The sequence below is a fragment of the Brienomyrus brachyistius genome, chromosome 20, assembly GCF_023856365.1.
Source record: "Brienomyrus brachyistius isolate T26 chromosome 20, BBRACH_0.4, whole genome shotgun sequence".
Taxonomy (NCBI): domain Eukaryota; kingdom Metazoa; phylum Chordata; class Actinopteri; order Osteoglossiformes; family Mormyridae; genus Brienomyrus; species Brienomyrus brachyistius.
The window spans coordinates 3,529,016-3,548,006 of NC_064552.1; the positions used below are offsets into that span (position 1 = coordinate 3,529,016).

Here is an 18,991-nt window from a genome sequence, read left to right on the forward strand (position 1 = left end):
CAGCATATATAGTTGAGCCGGCGATCACTAACACAGCTGCATTTGGGACCCCCCACCACACCACCCGCTTCCTCCCTTGTCAGGCTTTTCAAACTGCAGCTTGTCTCTTGTGACGTGGCTAAACTTGCCTCTAGCTTATTTTTTTTTTACCCCCTTGAAGAAGGCTGTGGGCTGGTGACGCGCTTTCATGAAGGTGTAAATATCTTTGGATCATTACAAAGACAAAAGTATAACAATGAGTGTTTAACGTATAAAATAAAATATGGTTCTACAGATGAAACTGAAAAAAGCAGCCGGGAAGGGGGGGGGGGGTTTCACAGGGTATTTTAATGTATTTTTATTTTTTAGTTAATGCTATTTGCAGATTCCTTCTGTAGTCAATCACACATTTCACAGTAGCTATGGTGCCGGGACTGATAAATTGCAAATTTATTATCTCATTAGAATAAACTGTCTGGTTATTAATTAGGGGATGAAATTTGCAATAAAACACATGTGTGTAGACAGAGGAATGGCATTGGGGCAAAAGAGATGAATGACGATTCCTTTGGGGGGGGTGACAGTGTGCAGGTTTCCTATGGGGGGAAATACAGACATGTATTTTTTCACTTGAACACTAGTACCTCATATGGGTGATCAATATCTCTGTCTTACATACTAATTTAGTTTAATTAAGCCAGAAATTACATTTAACACATACACAGAATGGCTAAGGTGCCCCTGAGGAGAGGTTTGGGACCTGAAGCGGTGTTCATCTAGCCATCTAACTGGATACCAGTAACTGTTTGGAGAACAGAAGTAATTTTTAGTTTAAAATGTACATTTTTTTGTTGTTTTTATTATGTCACTCGTAATTTGCATATGTTCTGGCATCTGCCAGCCAATCAGCTGTTCCACTGACAGAAACCCACTAAAACAGACACACTGTATATTAAATGCCAGCGTTGGTCCGCAAGGGTAATCTGTACATAAAATGTACCATGTTACTCTGTTTATTACTTCGGTAATTATGCCTTTTTGGCCGGGAGATTATAATGGCTTGAAGTAATAAAACGAAATGATCGTAAAAATGCTTATTCATTAGATTTGCCGTTGCAGTGCTCTCCCTACATGTGGGAGAGCGGTACTGCGTTAAGTGATCCTGCCTCTGAATCGCGTTAAGCATGAGGCAGGGGTGTGATATGCAGGTGGGGGTGCCTGTCTGTCACAGGGGGGCGCACACGCACACGCATACGTGGCCTCGCACGCCACGGTTAATTTAGAGCTGCCAGTTCTCCCGTGCTGCTAGTTTTTGGGCTGCGGGAGCGTAGGAGACGTGTGACTGTGTCTCGGGGCTGCCCCGCTCGAGAACACACTCCGTAATGATCACCGGGAAGTTTCAGCTGCCCTGAATACCCAGCTAACTGCACCACTACGCTCCCTCCCTTAGTTATCAGCTGGCATCTCAGACCGTCACTTATAACGGTGTCCCCCACCGTGCCTGGACGCCCACTTCAGGCACGGTTTTCTACTTGGCAAGCGTGTTCAGACAGCAGCCTGGGGTAGCGAAGGCCCCACTTCTGTCGGGCTTTGATCCCACTCAAGCACTGGTGCATGCTTGCCAGCCAACTGCAACTTCTGTTACCGTAATAACCCTTTCAAAGACTTTTGCTCAGTGGGTTAGGCCTCTGTGCCTGTGATTGGATGATCACCGGTTCGAATCCCATTGGGCCCAAACAATGCAGAATGGCTGCCCCTGTGATTGGACCATAAGCTTTGCTCTCACTTCTATATGTGTGTGTCAGTCATAAGAAGCAATGCATGCTGGGATATGCAAAAAGCTGGCATACCTCTTCTCATACTTGTCTTTGCGGAAATGGCAGAAAAAGTTTCGGTTCAAATTCTGAGGTAAACTGAATGAAAATGTACATTCTCTTTTTTAAAAGTTGTCTCTGCAAGTAGTCTAAGCAAGATAACTCATTCCGGGGTGAGGTATTCCTGTGACGGCAGGACACGGCCGTTAACGCAGCGCAGGGTCCCTCTCTGTCTCGCTTCGCGTGCTTCAGCTTGCTGAATATGCAGCGTGTGATGCGATTTCGTGCGTTCCGTAGGCCCAGGAAGCACCTTGCTGACCCTGGTGACATTTTTGCAGGACCTATAGCGATTTAGCACCCCGCGAATTCCCCAGATCCGTTTGGCCACAGCGGAACTCGCAGGCATGAAGAACATGTCCAGCTCTCCATCTGCAATCCAGACCCCAGACGTGTCTTAGGTGGTGCTGATTAGCTGATGCCCTTGTTTCATGTCTTTTAAGGATACACTAAAGCTGTTTTTAACAGTGTCCGTTTCATGCGGTCTTCCGTAAAGCTGAATTAACGTCACCGTATTTTATCTAATTTATAGATTATTTGAATTTGTTTGCTTCATCCCTTGCTTCAGATTGTTTACATCTATTACCAAAACCATAATCACAAACAGCGCATTCATGGCAGTTTCGCTATGGGCAGACTGAAGCAAGGCATCCTGGGATATGTGGGCGGAGCCCCCACAGCAGGCTTAAAAATACAAGAACACTGCAGATGAAAAATGTAATTGAAAGTCCGTTCGTCGGCTTGGTGACAGACAGGAAGTGAGTTATTATTAATCATATTAAAATAGCCCAACTGATTCGCTGGGAGTGAAATTGCACTTTGCTGGATGGTTTGGGTCAGTTCTCTTCCGTCTGTTAATTACTCTGGGATGCGTCAGCACTCTGCTCTGAATGATTGGAACTGAGTCTGTGTTTGAATGGGAGTCTGTTACTGATGGGAACTGATTTCAAATGTGTTCGCTGACGCTAACATCAGTAGTGAGCCAAGCAGTTTTTCGTTTTTCTGTACAATCGTTCAATGACAATAAAGAATTCTGATTCAAGTGAATTTTTTTTAGGGAGGTGAGTAAGCTGTAAAACCTAAAGCAATCGGGGGGGAAAACCAGATGATTATTCAGGAAGGGGGGGATTTCTGGGCTGGTGGAAAGTAAGCTTACATTTCGATTCCTGTTCCAGGGCCATCATTAACCATTTCAACCCAAAGATTGAGTCGTACGCTGCCGTGAACCACATCTCCCAGCTGTCTGAGGACCAGGTGAGCGTTTCCGTAAACTTTGGGTCTGGATAACTTTCGTATTCCTGCCAAGCAACACCTCCTGTTACACACTGAGACCATCGGATTCTTTAGGGGTGACACCATATAAATACACCCTAAATACAGAATTAAAACTTCACGTTGAGGTCAGTATGCTGAATGAACTTTGACTGCGATTCATACTCCAAAAAGATATTAGTGACATATTACTTTTATACTTATTCGGGGATAATATGCAGTGATTTTGCATATAGTGGCCTTTGTGTGGTCTTTTCAGCGTTATTAAAACAAAAAGTTTTTGAAATACTCATATAAAATGCAGCTTAAAGGTCGATGGTGTCTTCCCTTTTTATAAAAAATAAAAAGTAATTTTTTCTTCCTCCTTGTAATTATGTGACTTTCCGGAGCTCCTCTTAATTATGGCCCTCGCCAGCCCACTTTTAATGAGTGCGAGTGCCTGAAATATGCGGAATCCGCTGTCGGAACCCCCCCCCCCCACCAGCACCACCCTGACTGTGACCCCTTCTCCCCAGCTATATGTCGCAAAGGTCCGTCTTTGCGTGAGCCCGGTACATTTCCGGAGCTGTCACAGCGAGGGGATCCTGTCCTTTCACATGTTCAGCTGCCCTGATTTGGAGACTTTGCTCCCGGTGTGGGGCACCGTGCTACGGCAGAGCACAGGCTAGCGCCCTTTCCAAAGTGTTCCTGCCTGGCGGCTTTCAGGTCACTCAGCCAGACTGACCTTAGGGAATCGAAGTAGGGGAAAGTGGGGTAGGAGGGGAGGAGTGGGTTTTGTGTTCCTATAATGAATGACTAATGGCTACGCTTTGGTCAGAATGGAACATGCTTCACACCACTGTGAGTTAGTTCTAACCTAGTAGAGTTTTGCTTAATTGAACTATATTTAATGGGCAAAGAAGCTGATCAATAATTATGAGCGATCTGCAAGATTCAACACTGGCGAATCGAAAATAAGATACAAATGATATGCCTTTATTTTTTCGTTTTCTTGAGGTTCCTTAGAATTTCTTTGAAAGGGGCTACCTCGCTTCCTGTTTGTCTCTCTTCCTGTTTGTCTCGCTTCCTGTTTGTCTCGCTTCCTGTTTGTCTCGCTTCCTGTTTGTCTCGCTTCCTGTTTGTCTCGCTTCCTGTTTGTCTCGCTTCCTGTTTGTCTCGCTTCCTGTTTGTCTCGCTTCCTGTTTGTCTCGCTTCCTGTTTGTCTCGCTTCCTGTTTGTCTCGCTTTCTGTTTGTCTCGCTTTCTGTTTGTCTCGCTTTCTGTTTGTCTCGCTTCCTGTTTTGTTTGCTTCTTTTCCCCTGTCCTATCTACCAGCCAACTTCCCTCTTTACTGAATTGCAAAATTTCTCCTCCTCCTCCTCCTCCATGTGGAATTTGATGCCGTCTGACACAGATGTCACAGAGAAAGACTCAGCAAATCCTCCAAACCCAAACGTCAACAGGAAATCAGTCCACTTTCTGATCTGTTGCACAAAGGAGGAAGAAGGGGGTGTGTAGACCCTCAAAGAACATTCATGTTTGGTCTGCAGGATGGCAAGTGACGGGATTTCACTCCTGGAAACAGGAGGCGAAGGAGCTTTGTTCTCTCTCTCTCTCTCTCTCTCCTTTTTTTTCCTTTCAAAAAGCCTTCTTCCCTCTTGTCTTTGCAAAAGACTGCCATGAATATTTCAAGAGTGCAACATCGCCAAACAAGAGAGACGGAGCAAACACCAAAGCGGACATTATCACCTTGAAAATATGAAGAATGTATAAAAAAAAAATCACTCAATTTGCTCCTGTTGCACGCTTCCCTCGGGGCCTCTTCAGAACCGTGTTGTGGACCTACGTTCTCTATTATTCTGCTCTCTCATTGTATCCAATGAGCTGCCACAGACCTATATTATGGTGAAGACCCATCTACACTGGCGGCACATACAGGGGCGGGGCCAATGGGGCTCTGGCCCACACTGAAAGCTAATTGGACCCCGGAATACCCACTCCCATGTCACTCACCTACTCAAAACATACCATTGGCTAATAATAAGGCTGGTCCCTCTATATGAATTATGGCTCCTCTTTTGTCCCCCGCCTTCACAAAAATCCTAGAATTGCCCCAATCTGCATGCCACTCAAGACGCTCAAGTGTGATAAATACTCCGCTTACCTAATGAAAACAGGTGGCCCGTATCTCGTTATTGTGGGCTGTGGCGTGTGCGGCTTTTCTGTCTCTCTTTAATTAGCTGGGAGACGGGGGGAGGCGGTTAAATCGGTTTAATTAACGGGGCCGTTTGTGGATTTTTGTACGGGCTCTCAGACGGCGAGCGTAGAATAATATGGTGAGGGTGAGTGAGTGGGTGTGAACAGCGGGGGTCTCGCAAAACAAAGTGATAACGCAGGGAGCAAACGCAGCCATTTACCGGGTGTAGGATACAGCAGATTGAGGGCCATGTTACCCGGTGTTCCCTCTCCCTTCATCAGAGAAGGACGGGAATGATTGTACCGCTGTCATCTGCCCTATTTTCGGCGCTGGTCTTTGTGACATAAAATTTAAGAGCCAGGTAAGACAGTTCGGGGGCGACTCAAAAGCCAGAGCTTCATCTTCAGAAAAAGACTGTGTTTCTCGCTTGACGGGGAGGGAGGTCTGACGCATGATGTCAGGAAAGGCAGTCCTTCATCCGTAAACGGGAGACGTCCTGTTTCCGAGGGATTGGAGAGCCAGTTGAGTTCCGCTGTCTCCCCTTGTTTTATGGGATGTGTAATGAATTTGATCGCTCTCAGCTCTTTCATTTTATCCCCGGGGGCGGGGGGCATACACCAAATGTCACTCGTCTGATGGGAACGAGGCATGAGTTTCCTCTCTTATTCATCTGAATATGTGTGTGGGTTGCGTAGCATTTCAAAGTCAAGGAATAGTACCTGTTTAATTACCTGCTGCTTCGAGGAATGAAGTTCTCCAGTTTTGGATCACTGTAGATCGTCTGTGGTGTTGTAATTGCATTGTGCTAGGCCATGTATCGAGTGTGCAGTTGGCAAGGGGCAACCCATGGCAAGACTCCCAAGTCTCCATCGCCATAAGCAATGACCCTGAGCACACTAAGGAGGCTCGGGCGAGCCTGGTAGGATGACGGTGTATGAGCTCTATGCTGTATGGTGCAGATTTTACTGGAGGTCGGCAGTGTTTACTGAATAACTACATCGGGGTCAATATGTATCCATTTCACTATCCATAAATGAGGTCAAATTTTGATCATCTGATGACAAATGTTGCAACTCAGCGGAGATCAGCCATACTCGGGTTCGGAATGATTAGCAATTAGTAGGAAAATTATGGTCCACATACAGAATTCTATGGACGCTTTGTCTGACAGGACTGTGCCGTTGGTGCCTGTGCTTTGCAGGTCGAGCGGAAGGGTTTGATGACCTGATATGTCAAAGCTGTGGATCCACGCTGATGAGTTTAGGAGCTCTTGCACAGATGTGGAGCATCTGAGATGGAGATAGCGAAGTCGTTCCAGTGGAGCAGCCAGCCTTAAAATGAGATTAGGGAGAATAAGATGATGGTTAAGATAATGTTATATTTGAAACTATAGTTGTATTGTCTTGGTCGAGAGACCTTGGGCGATTTAATTTTGGAGGTCTAATCGGTCTAGAGACTTTCCTCCAAAAGTGTCTGATGAGAGAGAATGTGAGGTACTGTGAGTGACGCCATGAAGTCTGCCTTCAGAGAACATCGGTCCAGCATGTTCCACAGTGGGTTCCCACGGTCTTCTCAGTACCTGAGCAGCAAGGCCGTCACTACCGGTGCAAACTTTGAGAGGATGCATGTCTGACAAGTATGTGCAGTTGTTCCATGCATTTGATGGAGATGGGGAATGCAAGAGATGGGGCAGAAATGCAAACTGGTCTTTAATCACCTGGTGAACAACATCTACAGTGGAGGCTTAATGGTCTAAAATGGTCCAAACACCCTGGAGGACAAAGCGTCAGGATTTTTGTCAGTTTTCTTGGTTTCATTTATCAAAAATCTCTGCCTATGATCTCTGACGGTTTATTTGATTTGTTGCTGTTTTTGAGCTTGCAATCCACACCCTTACGATAAACAGGTCCATTTTTATCATTTATTCCAGTCTAACTGTTCTGTTATAACACTCCTGTCGGGACCTATATAGACCTGTGTAGGCAGCCAAGTTCTCCTAATAGTGGAAAATAATAGCTTATGGACGGTGAAGAGGGTTGTGGATAGACTGTGTTTATTCTCTTACCTAGCTGTCAAGACCTGTTGTGTACAGCATTTGTTTTCATTAAGAAGAATAGATCACAACACATACAGTACATTTTTAGCCAGAGCACATTTAGAATTAAAATCAATTTAAGCATGTTGACCATGTGTCCCCAGTGACAGCTCCTTAATTGAATTGGCTCCTCCCCCAGGTCCTGGAAGTTGTACGCTCCAACTATGACACTCTGACACTGAAACTGCAGGACGGCCTTGACCAGTTCGAGCGCTACTCGGAGCAGCCGAAGGAAGTGGCCTTCTTCAAAGATCTGGTAGGGAAACTCTGCAAGTGGATTGGCTCCAGGTTCAGGCTTCAGGCCTTATTGTTGCACGTATTTGGAAGAACGCTGTAAAGTTCCTATGTCACAGGCGCAGGGTAGGGGATGGGTGCATGGGGGAATAGGATGAACAGCAGTGCCGCACTGGATAAGTCAGTGCAAGACAATCAGTGTTGCCAGACAAAACGTCCATTTACGTTACGTTTGACATAAGTAGCAGACGCTTTTGTTCAAAGTGGCCTACAAGTGAGGCAAATGACACATTACCAAGATACAGCCATGGAGGAGGTGACTAGGAATTCATGGAAGAGATGGGTCTTGATGGTGGGGAGGGATGTCAGACAACCAGACATGGTTTAATAACTCAATCTACCATCGAGGACCAACCAGTAGATCAAAGATTAAACGGAAGCACCTGCCATGCAAGCTTAGTAGTGGTTGTGATGATGATGATGATGATGATGATAAAGGTTGACCTTTATTAGACTAGCTCTGCCTTTCGGGCCCTATTGATTACTGCTCTCCTCCAAGCCATTCGCGCTGAGAGGTTCGCCATCGGCTGCTGACGTTGTCTGATAAGACGCATTCTGCACGGGCCACCTGCGCACCTAATGCCCACATCTTGCTCCACAGGTACGATCCATCAGCCTGAATGTGCGCAGGAACGTGTCTCTCAGCGCCCTGAGTCAGGACATCCTCCTGAAGGAATTCTCCTCCATAGCTTAAACATGATGACTGGCTTGCCCTTGTCAGAACCCCCCCACCCCCAGCTATCCTATCCTGGATGGACCCATCCCCCCCCAGAAACCAACCTGTCCGACCACCGTATGTCTCCGAAGATGGAGGAGAGTGACACGCGGCCCGTGCTGGGCAGTGTTCAGCTGTGGACTGCTGGTGACTGAACACTACTGAACACTGTACTGACTCTTCAGTCTTAGTAGGTTTATCATAGATTATTATTATGGCTGTTGTTATTATCAGTATTATGTTAATCTCTGATTAATCAAGAAGTTGGTGATGAAGATTTCTTGTTTAATACCTCCTATGGGCTTCATCTTAAAAATGGTGGCAGGTAGGCAGCTGAACTGTCAGAATCGCGTGTCCCCGCTGGGCACTGTCGCCCACCCCCACTGGGCACTGTCGCCCACCCCCACTGGGCACTGTCGCCCACCCCCACTGCGATGGCACCCCAGGGGAAACCGACACAGAGTCCCCTTTTACTGTTGTGTGAATCTCTTCATCGTTTTATTTTCTTTTCCTTTTTTCTCCTTCAGAAAACTTTCTTTCCCTTGTTTTTGATTTAAAATTGGTTTTGATTAAACGTAATTTCTAACAGGGTGATTTATGACCATCTCCTTCAGTGTGGTCACTTAGCCTGACATTCGTATCACCTTCTCATGGCCCCCACTGTGCTCTCCAGTGCTGCACTGTCTCACAGGAAGTTGCTGTATCATTGGTGGTTTTTTAACTTCCATGGAGTCTGAGGATTGAAGAGCAGAACCGCGGTCCTGTACCACGTCAGACCTGAATGTGGTTCTCACAGATGTTGGAGCAAGTACTCATTTACATCCCTAATGCGGCCTGGATTAAAATAATCCGCAGTGCGGACTGTTCCAGATCTGGCTAGGAATTTGTCTGAGGTGCTTCAGTGCCTCTTTCTGGCGCTTGGGTTCTGGACTGCGGTGTTGAGTCAGTGAGCTGTGCGCAGTTCTAGCGATGGGGTCATGAAGGAACCCTTATCCCCACTTGTGTTTTCTCAGGAGGTTTTTCTCTGTGAGGAACGGAGGTCTCTAAAAATTATCCCCTCTCTCACCAATCTACTGCCTTGTGGCTCTATTTGCGATCAACGTGTTCTAGATACCACCCTGTCTGGAGCAGTTGTCATCAGTCGCGTTTATTTAGTCTGTTTTTTGCTCCTCTGAGGCCTTCGGGGGTGGGAGGATGGTCACCGCTACCGTAATCCATATTTAGTTTGTCCTTTGATTGCAGTTCCAACGTGTGCCCAGTTAAAATTGAACGGCCGTCATTTTCACTAAGACTTCATGTGCCCCCCTTGCACAGGAGAACCACACCGTGAGCGTGTGTAAGCTGGCGGGAATCTGACGCCCCTCATTACATCGCAGATCTGCAGTTAAATCTACATTTAAAGCTAGGGTGCGGTTTCCATGGAAACGGGTCTGCGAGAAAGGTTGGTGTAAAATTAGACTGAACAATTAAAGGTAGATTTCGGGCGGCTAAGCCGAGGCAGAATGTGCCGGTGGATTGCGGCCGGCTTGGGGGGCCTCTTGAGGAAGTCACCCGGACGTGGCGGGGGCCAATTAGCCTGCAGGTGACTGAGTGGACAAGGGGCTGTGGTCGTGTGCCCAAGCAGTGTGATTATCATTTAGTGATAGCAGCTAAGGGGAGCCATTTCATTCATAATAATAATAATAACCAAGATAGTGCAGTCCCATAGTCCAAAAACATGTGGGCAGCTAAACTGGTGCCTTTGAATTTCCCATAGAGAGACAGTGTGTGTGTGTGTGTGTGTGTGTGTGTGTGTGTGTGTGTGTGTGTGTGTGATTGGCATCCCATCCCTCCTCCCTATCCCGTGTTCCAGCACACACACCCCCCCTAAAGGGTTCGGGGACCTGAATGGTTGGAGTAATAGTGGCAATGGGACTTAGTAGCCGGGGACAGGGTAGGTACAGACAGGGGCTGTGAGCCCAATGGATGCCTGCGTTGCCACAGTAACAGCAGCCTCTACTGTAAACAACCAAAGACAGCAGGATGGTGTGTGGGGTCATGTCAGATAAGTAGGAGGGAGGGGCCTAGGCGAGGGGACCGCTGGATGGCTGTTGGCATGGCGTCACGTCGCTGCAGATAGGCTGGTGTGTGTGTGTGTGTGTGTGTGTGTGTGTGTGTAGCGCCTTGGCAAGGCGGCCACTGGCCGGCTGGGTCCCGTCGGCATGACATCATGCTGCCCTCCAGAGGCTGTCGTGTGCGGGGCATGGCTCTCCTGTAATCGAATGAAATGCCCCCAGAGATCATTTTCTAATGGTCCCATCTGCCACTTGTTTGTCACAATGTTCCCATTTTCTGCCCCCTCAGCCTCTTTCCTTCTCCCTCTTTTCCCTTCTCTCTGTCTCTCTCTTTCACCCTCTTTCTCTCCCCATTCATATCCCTTTCATTTTCTCCCCCTACATCCTTCTATTACTCTTTCTTTTATCATTCTTTTACCTTCTCCTCCTCCTTTCTTTACTCCTTGTCCTTATGTATCCCCATCCATCTATATCACTCTCTGTATCACTCCCCCTCACCCTATCATTCCCTCTTCCCTCTCCTTCTGTTTTGCTCTTCCCTCTCTCCCTCCATCACTTCCCCTCCCTATCACACCTTCTTTATCCCTCTCCCTCTGTATCACTCTTTCTCCCCTCTCTCTGTGTCACACCCCCATTCTCGGTCACTCACTTCTCCCTCTGTATCACTCCTCTCTCCTTTTCCCTCTGTATCACCCTTTCTCCCAATCACCTCCCTACAGCTCATTATGAAAGTAATTATCCTCTTTTCACTTGATTCATGGTCCTTCCTGCTATGGCCACACACTGGGAACCGAACATTATTGTTATCATTATTGTTAATGATCTTCATCATGCCATTCTGGTTAGACCATCACCCTTAACTGGAAAATAGTAGCGATGGATGGATGGATGGAAAATGGCAAGCTGGTCATGGAGTGCGTGTGAACGAGATTCAGAATCAGTGGCATAGCTGAGAAACCGAAGGCGTGACCGGGTTAAACTTCCACCCCCCTCTGCCAGGAGGGTAACCTTGACAAGTTTTGCTCACCCGAATAGCTTTAGCAAACATCCAGGTATTTGAGTGCAGGAGAACAGGAAATGCTGCACAGTGCAAGTCTAATAACCTGCGAAAGAATAATCCTGGGTGTGATGTCAGGAGGCAGGCGACCTGCGTGGGGCGAGGGCCGTGGAAACCCTCCAGCTTTATATCTCACAGAGAGGGGGGGAGAGAGAAATGTGATACTCACCTCGCCAGGAGGAAGACGGGATGCAGACGAGGCACCATTCATTTGGTAAAACAAACTGCAAATGACTGTAGTCTGTCTTTCTCTGCCACCTTCCCCTATCAAGAGTGAACTTACTTCCAAGGTGCCTTAGCGGATATGATTGGCCGCTAATTTGACGCGTCAGAAGGCCTCATCAGAAGGCAGGCCCAAAAGCAGGAGACGGCTACCAGGAGCCATTTTGGGGACAGTGATGCGGGCCTCTCAGTGCGCCAGGCTCATACGGAGATCCGCCCCATTCGTTCAGCGTATTTTGTGTGTTTTGCTTTACAGATAAAATGTCTGGTCTGCTTTATGATGTTGCAGGAGCGGGGTGGCCTTACGTAACGCAAGTAGTCTCTTAAAAATAAATCGGGAGATGAGCTGATTTGCAAATTCCCAAGTTTGTGCTGGTAGCTAAATGTGTTTGGTTATGCAACGAGCAGAGTGCCACAGGCACCCGTTTGCCTTCGGATTGGGTCTCTTTGTCAGCTTTCCGATCCCCAGCGACTCTGCTTCAGTCTGCTCGACGCCTCTTCCCGACTCGCGCGAACACACGCACCACGCGTCTCTGCACCACGGCAGCCAGGCACCGGCCCGTACACCTGAACCGTGCGCCAAGCTGAGCGCTGGCCTCTTCTGGAATGATTATCGAATACCTACAGTATCACGGTTTATGGACTTTAAGTGTGAACAGAGCCAGCCAGTACCCCCCACTAAACAAAAGCTGAGAATTTTTAAAATATGTTTTAAGTGTAAATAAGGGGGTGACTAGCAAAACAAGCCTCTTAGAGCCTTTCTCCCCCTCAGATGAGCCAAGGGAAATGCTATGGTAATTATAATAAAAAAAGCAGAGCATTGTGGGAAATCATACAGCACGCTCATCAGTGTTACACCCCGTGTCATCATGGGCTCCCAAGCCAGCATAAACATGCCTGCATCAATCCACAAGGTGGTCCCTTCTTTATTAAGGGCGCCTGACACTAACAAGGAATGTGTAATCCGCCCCCCCGTGGGGTGCGCTTGTTAACGCTAACGGGCTGTTCGAGCGTACCGTAGCAAAGGGTCAGTCCTTAGCTTCCATAATGTTCTGTAAGGAGCAAAGGTGGAGGAGAGAATCCTGAGAGAGTGGCTAGATAAAAGGAGAGCCTTTCTGAATCAATACCTGGGGGACGACGGTTCATAAATAGCACAGAAGAAAATTGACACTGATGGCGAAAAGCCTGAGTCTGTTTGGTTGAGGATAATTGGATTTTTTTTTTTCTCCTTGGTCAGACCATCGAGGAGCCGGACCCCCAACTGTTCCACCAAGATCAGCTTCTTTAACTTTGGTTAAAATGCCTTTTGGAAAATCTCCTGCCTGCCGAACAGCGAGGCGCCGTCCATTTCTACCTTCTACCTGAACTTTGACAGAAAGCTTGTCGGCTGGTAGCCGTCCACCTATCAGCTGTTTGTTGCATGTGGGGTTTTGTTACGATGGGTTGATTTTCAAAGCACCGGTACCCGGAAATTCCAGGCGTGGATGTGGTCGCTTTGATTGTGCCCTGTCTGACTGAAATGTGCACTAAAACCTGCCCCCTTTTACTAGCATTTCAGAAGACCCCGTGAAGACGTGTTAGCTGGAGTTCCGGCAGGTGTGTCAGACTGGCGTTTCTTAATCCGATCCGCGGGGGCCCCCCCAGACGACCCCCCCCCTTCCAAACCCTCCCAGCTTCTAGCACACGGTCACCAGGTATTCGGTGTTCTTGATTGGCTAAGAACTGGGGGGGGGCAGCAACACTGTGAAACACTGGGTACCTGCAGGGCTCTGGTGGAATCGAGGGAATCCACACCTTGTGTGTGGAGTCGCTCATGAAGACCGCTGCTCGGTGAGGGAGCCGAAGGGAGCTGAGGACTGCAGCTGTGTTGAAGGAAGTGCAGGCTGGCTTCTCTGGTTGGTGTGGGGAGGCCTGTAACCCGAGCGATGGAGCATTCCATGCTGAGGACATGGCCGAGAGACCGGCTTTGCACTTCTGACCCGAATGCCTTCCAGGATCCTCCTCTCTCGGTATCGCCTGTAGAGCACTGCAGTCTTGTCATTGTATAATATCTCCTCAGGCTAACTGTGCTAATTATGGTAAGCGATCTCCAGTTAGCGGGACCATCCGCTGTTCCAGGAACAGGCCGTGAGGCGCTGTGGAAAGAAACTCTGGCTGGAGCTTTTGGGAGGCCCCCCTCAAGCCCGTGGCCTCGGGCTTCTCTCATTTTCCGATGCTCTGATCCGTGACCAGGGCGTTCATGGGCTTATTTGGAAAGTCTGGGAAAAGCAGTTAGGTGAGGGTTAGCCCCAGATAGCAGGCCACAGTAAAGCACGCTGATGGTTAGGTGAGGGTTAGCCCCAGATAGCAGGCCACAGTAAAGCACGCTGATGGTTAGGTGAGGGTTATCCCCAGATAACAGGCCACAGTAAAGCACGCTGATGGTTAGATTAGGGTTATCCCCAGATAGCAGGCCACAGTAAAGCACGCTGATGGTTAGGTGAGGGTTAGCCCCAGATAGCAGGCCACAGTAAAGCACGCTGATGGTTAGGTGAGGGTTATCCCCAGATAGCAGGCCACAGTAAAGCACGCTGATGGTTAGGTGAGGGTTATCCCCAGATAGCAGGCCACAGTAAAGCACGCTGATATCAGCAACGGCACGGGGGCGCTGCAGAGTAAATCTCCCGTTCGGGATCCCGGTGCTGCTTTGCATGAAAGTGTAGCATTAAGGAATTCTGGGAAGCAGTCATGTCATGCAGGAGCTAATTGAATTAAATCCTATGGAACTGAATCCAAATTACAAGATGGATATTCTCAGCATGGGGGCACTCACCCAACCTGGAAGCTGATTGGCTCTCGACATGTCCCCTCCCCTGTCATTCACAAATCCGAAACATATCATTGGCAAATGGTGGTGTTTTGTATGAATTACGGCAATTCTTATATACCCCCGCCCCCCGCCACCTTAAAAAATATCCCAGAATTGCTCCTGCTGTCGCTCCTCGCAGCAGCCCCCGACTCACTGCTGATTGCGGCGGGACGCGAGTGCTTTGTCTGAGGGATCACACTAACTGAGGCACAACCACTAATGCGCCGCAGAGCCGCGGGGCCTGCCGGTGAAATGCGACGGTAACAGCATTGTCTCCTCCTAGTGTCTTGTGTCATCTCCGCAGCTAATGGGCCACTAAACATGAGAAGGCAGTGAGAGACATAGCTGTGGAGTTCATTCACTAGCAGAGGCTCTTGTCCAAATCAAAGCACAAGTGAGAAAGGCTTGGGGTCCGAGTCAGCCAGCGCCCCCTGGAGGAGTTGGGTTTAACGTCCTTGGTGATATGCTTATTATGCCGACCATGAGATTCAAACCCGCAGTCTTACAGATATGGGCACCCAGTGTATCTGATAGTGGACCTGTGACCTATGACTTTCAGCGCAGGATTTATAAGTGATGCTTTTAGACCGACATATTGTATACGCTACGGTCAGGGGTTAGCAAAAGACAACTAGAACAACTTGTTCCTCAAAAATATTCTAACCGACACTGGAATCTGTGCTCTGCCTAAGGCTAGGTACGGTCAGCTGTAATTTTTATTAGGCCACTGGAGATGCATCACGGTGTCTGGTGCTTCCGAGCGCTCTTAGCCGTCCGTGTGCTGGATCGAGCCCCTGCTGTAAGCGGCGTATGGGGAGGGTGTAGACAGCTGGCGGCGGATGGCGATGAGTTCATCGCAGCCGGGGAGTCCGCTGGTGCGGTGTGGGAGTGACAGCACTGTGCTGGAGCTGCCAGACGAGGTACCTGTCTGTGGGGGGTGCGTGCCGCTCGGGGATTTCCTAATCCTTCCCACCTTTATGGAGTCCTCGTTTTCCGGCACTGTGTGTCACTGTAGGACACTGTGAGCGGGGCTGCCCTTCCAGAGGAGAGAATACCGTCACGTTTGTCACGTCCATATCTCCTCGTAACTTCAGGAGGCTGAGCCACTACATTCCTGCCGGCTAAAGCCTCACATTCTCGAGCATCTATATCAAGTCCCCCTTCTCTCTCTCTCTGCTTTTTTTTTTTTTTTTATTCTTAGGGAAGAAAAGATTAAAAAGTCGGGCTCAGGGGTTGAATTTTAATGTTTTAATCCGATCAGGAATCAGAGCGGAAAGCTTTCGTCAGCCAAAATGTATAAGATTCCCCTGCTGCTTCGGGATGCAGCAGATGTCCGCTATTCATATGTCAGCTGCCTGGTCTGTGTGGAAAAACACCAGTTTTCCAAGTTTTGGCTGGAAATGACAGCACGTTTTGTTGTGTTAGCAGAAAGGAGACCCAGCTTTTCCCCACCAGCGCTGTATCAGCCAATGTGTTTTTGTTTGTTTGTTTGTTTGTGAGAAACATGTGAGACAAACGTAAGTAGGTATTGTACCCCCTCCGGTGCCAGACTGATTTCTCATCACATTCTGACCCATTGGAGAAAACTGGGGGGTAATTGAAAGGAGAGAATGCTGTCAAGCGAATTTTATGGCAGATTCTAACAGTGGGCCACGTGTGACATTTCCGGAAGATTCTTGTCAGTAAAGCTTATTCCTCAGTCTCTGGGGCTGTTCTGTCGGGTGGCCCCGGGATATGTGTGGTTCTCATCTCTGCCCATCTGCCACGACTGACATGATCAATTAGTGCGCTCTTGGGATCAATTAGTGCTCTTTCGTGAGCCGTTAATGCTCTCTCACGCCCGAAGCTGCGGAGTTCGGGAGGAGCGTGAGCAAACACAACACAGCAATGCAAAGGTCATGGGTTCAAATCCCAGGTGGCACGCTTGAACTGTCACCCGTCCTTTAATGTAAGCTGCTTAGTCTGCGTGTTAGGGTGCTCTACCTGTTATCTGAATTGCACATCTCAGGCATTTTTACCCTAACTTTCGCTTTAATTTTTTATTTTGCTTTCAGTTTAACTATTTTTCAGTATAAGTTTCATAATTTTTATGTCTATTCAGGACTGTGTCTCTACTTGAAGTGTCTTTCTGCTGTCACTGTTTATATGGCGGAGCTGACCACCTTACACTGTGTGCGGAGTTGTTAGGCAGTTTCTATTCCTGGAAACAGTATTTAGCAAAACTTGGGAGGAAAGTAATCTCAGAAGTTTGGTCCAAGTAACTTTCTTTCAAGAGAAAGTGTTACATCAGTCTGTCACAAACCAACATTATCAGTGCACACAATTGTTAGGCAGTCAGAAAGTAAGTGGATTTTTCTGTCTTCACCAGCAACAGAAATAATAATAAAAATACAAGCTTAGTTACTCCAGTATATTTACTCAATAATGACGTGTTGGCTGTACTTCACAGCCCACTGTACCAAGCTGCATGTCCTGCACAGCTGCCTTCCTTCTCAGTGACCATCATGAGCTTGTCCATTGAACCAGGCAAGCTTTATCTTCGATGCCATCCTTCCAGATGCGGCTGGATCTGCCTTCCCAGACGCCCTGAGAAGGGCACTGCTCACGGACTCTAAATCTCTTACTTCAGTACGGCCCAGTAGCTCTCAGTGGGGGTCACGTCAGGCAATGAAGGGACACTGGTCATAATTCAATCACCTTTCAAGCCCTTCTTAGCCAATCTATATAATACTTTGATGCATGGGAGGGGGCCAGTCCTGCATGAATATCATAGGAGGGGGCCTGTCCTGCATGAATATCATGGGAGGGGGCACTGTCCCGCATGAATATCATTGGAGGGGGCGCTGTCCCGCATGAATATCATTGGAGGGGGCGCTGTCCCGCATGAATATCATGGGAGGGGGCACTGTCCCTTGACACCATCTACAAGATATAAAGATCCAAGAAGTGCATCACTGATAACTGCAGCCTACACCATCAGTCCTCCATCACCTTGAAGGGGCTTGAAGAAGGTGTCCATCCACTGGCCCGTCCATCTGCTCCATTAGAGTCACTCGCATCTGATCTATCCATAAAACCCGTGTAAAATCAGCCTTGAGACATGTCTATGCCTATCCTTAATGCTTTATCTCGCATGCCTTATTGAGTGGAGGTCATGTTTCCGCCATGGTGACCTTAGCAATGCCGAGCAGCAAACTGCACCTGGTACTTCCGGAAATTCCGTTCACATTGCAGCTTTTAAAAGTGGTGGCATTTGATTCTGAGTCTGATTGAGTTTCTGGAAATCTCGCCTTTAATTTGACACATATCTTTGCCAGTTCATTTGTCTCTTCTTCTCTCTACATGCTTCTTCCATCTTCTTTGGCCGTTGTCCACGAAACACTTGATTGTACGGTGAGCATGTTTTAAAGGTTTGACAGTTTAGATTGTTTTACATCCCTCGGACAGGAACTTTACTATTTTCTTTTTTCACTCTGTAAGGTTCTTTTTGGCCCATTTTAATAGTAATAATAATGTGCTTAATAATTTTACACAAAGAAGCATCTATGGTTTCTGGTTTTACTCCGAACAGGAAATATACTGAGCATGCTCTAATTTTAGATTAGATTCCAGATTAATTAGAGATTAATCTGGACTGGACATATTAAGATGGGTGAGCCGATACAAGCAAGAAGCACATTTGCCTAATAACCCTGCACACAGTGTACGTTTCACTCACGGCCTGACTGCATGCCTCGCATGCGACGAATTACAGCCTTGAACCCCCCAGCTTGGTCATCGGTCCAAATCGCAGGGTCAGCAGAGTGATTTCATTGTTGGGTCCAGGAGGCTCTTAACTCCTAATTGTTCAAGGACCGACTGACTCCACTTTCTCAAAAGCGTTCATTGCTTCGGATAAAAATATCTGCTAAACACATTGAATGTAACACTGACATGGTCACTCCAGATAGATGCATAGATGACTTCTGTCTTTTTTTCCCAGCAGTCTAGTTTTCAAGGTGGATGAATCTGTGGTATACACTGGCCTGATAGACGCAGAATCCCACTGTAATCCCATAAATCGCAGTGTCACTGCCATAATGTTCCCCCCACACACACTGGCAGCGGAATGTGACCGGCTTAACAATGGGACCTTCCGGGGATCACAGGAAATCGTTTGTGAAATCAACGGTAAATGGGATGACCTAGGGTTCACGATGGTGGCGTTATGGCGGAGAGCCGACTGTGCCCCCGCCTGTCCGCGGGGCTGTGGGGGTAATTACACGCGTGTTTGCGGCTCCGCTGACAGCCGTGTGCCGTCACCTTCCCGAACATACGGACTATATAAAATGAGTCCAAATTTATATATTAAGATCTTCAGCCTTCACCTGCACCCATGTGGATTTTGTACTTGATACTTACTATTATTA

General features: G+C 47.8%; 1 protein-coding gene across 2 annotated transcripts in view; it reads left to right on the plus strand.

Annotated features, from left to right (window-relative positions):
• armh3 (armadillo like helical domain containing 3) overlaps window positions 1–8,995 on the plus strand; it is a 29,509-nt gene extending 20,514 nt beyond the window's left edge. For both annotated transcript variants that reach the window (XM_048987745.1, XM_048987743.1), the window contains exons 24-26: window positions 3,026–3,104; window positions 7,532–7,648; window positions 8,288–8,995. In XM_048987745.1, coding sequence (XP_048843702.1) covers window positions 3,026–3,104; window positions 7,532–7,648; window positions 8,288–8,380 — 289 coding nt within the window. In that variant the 3' untranslated portion in view covers window positions 8,381–8,995. The remainder of the gene's footprint in view (window positions 1–3,025; window positions 3,105–7,531; window positions 7,649–8,287) is intronic.
• Window positions 8,996–18,991: the final 9,996 nt, after the last annotated feature.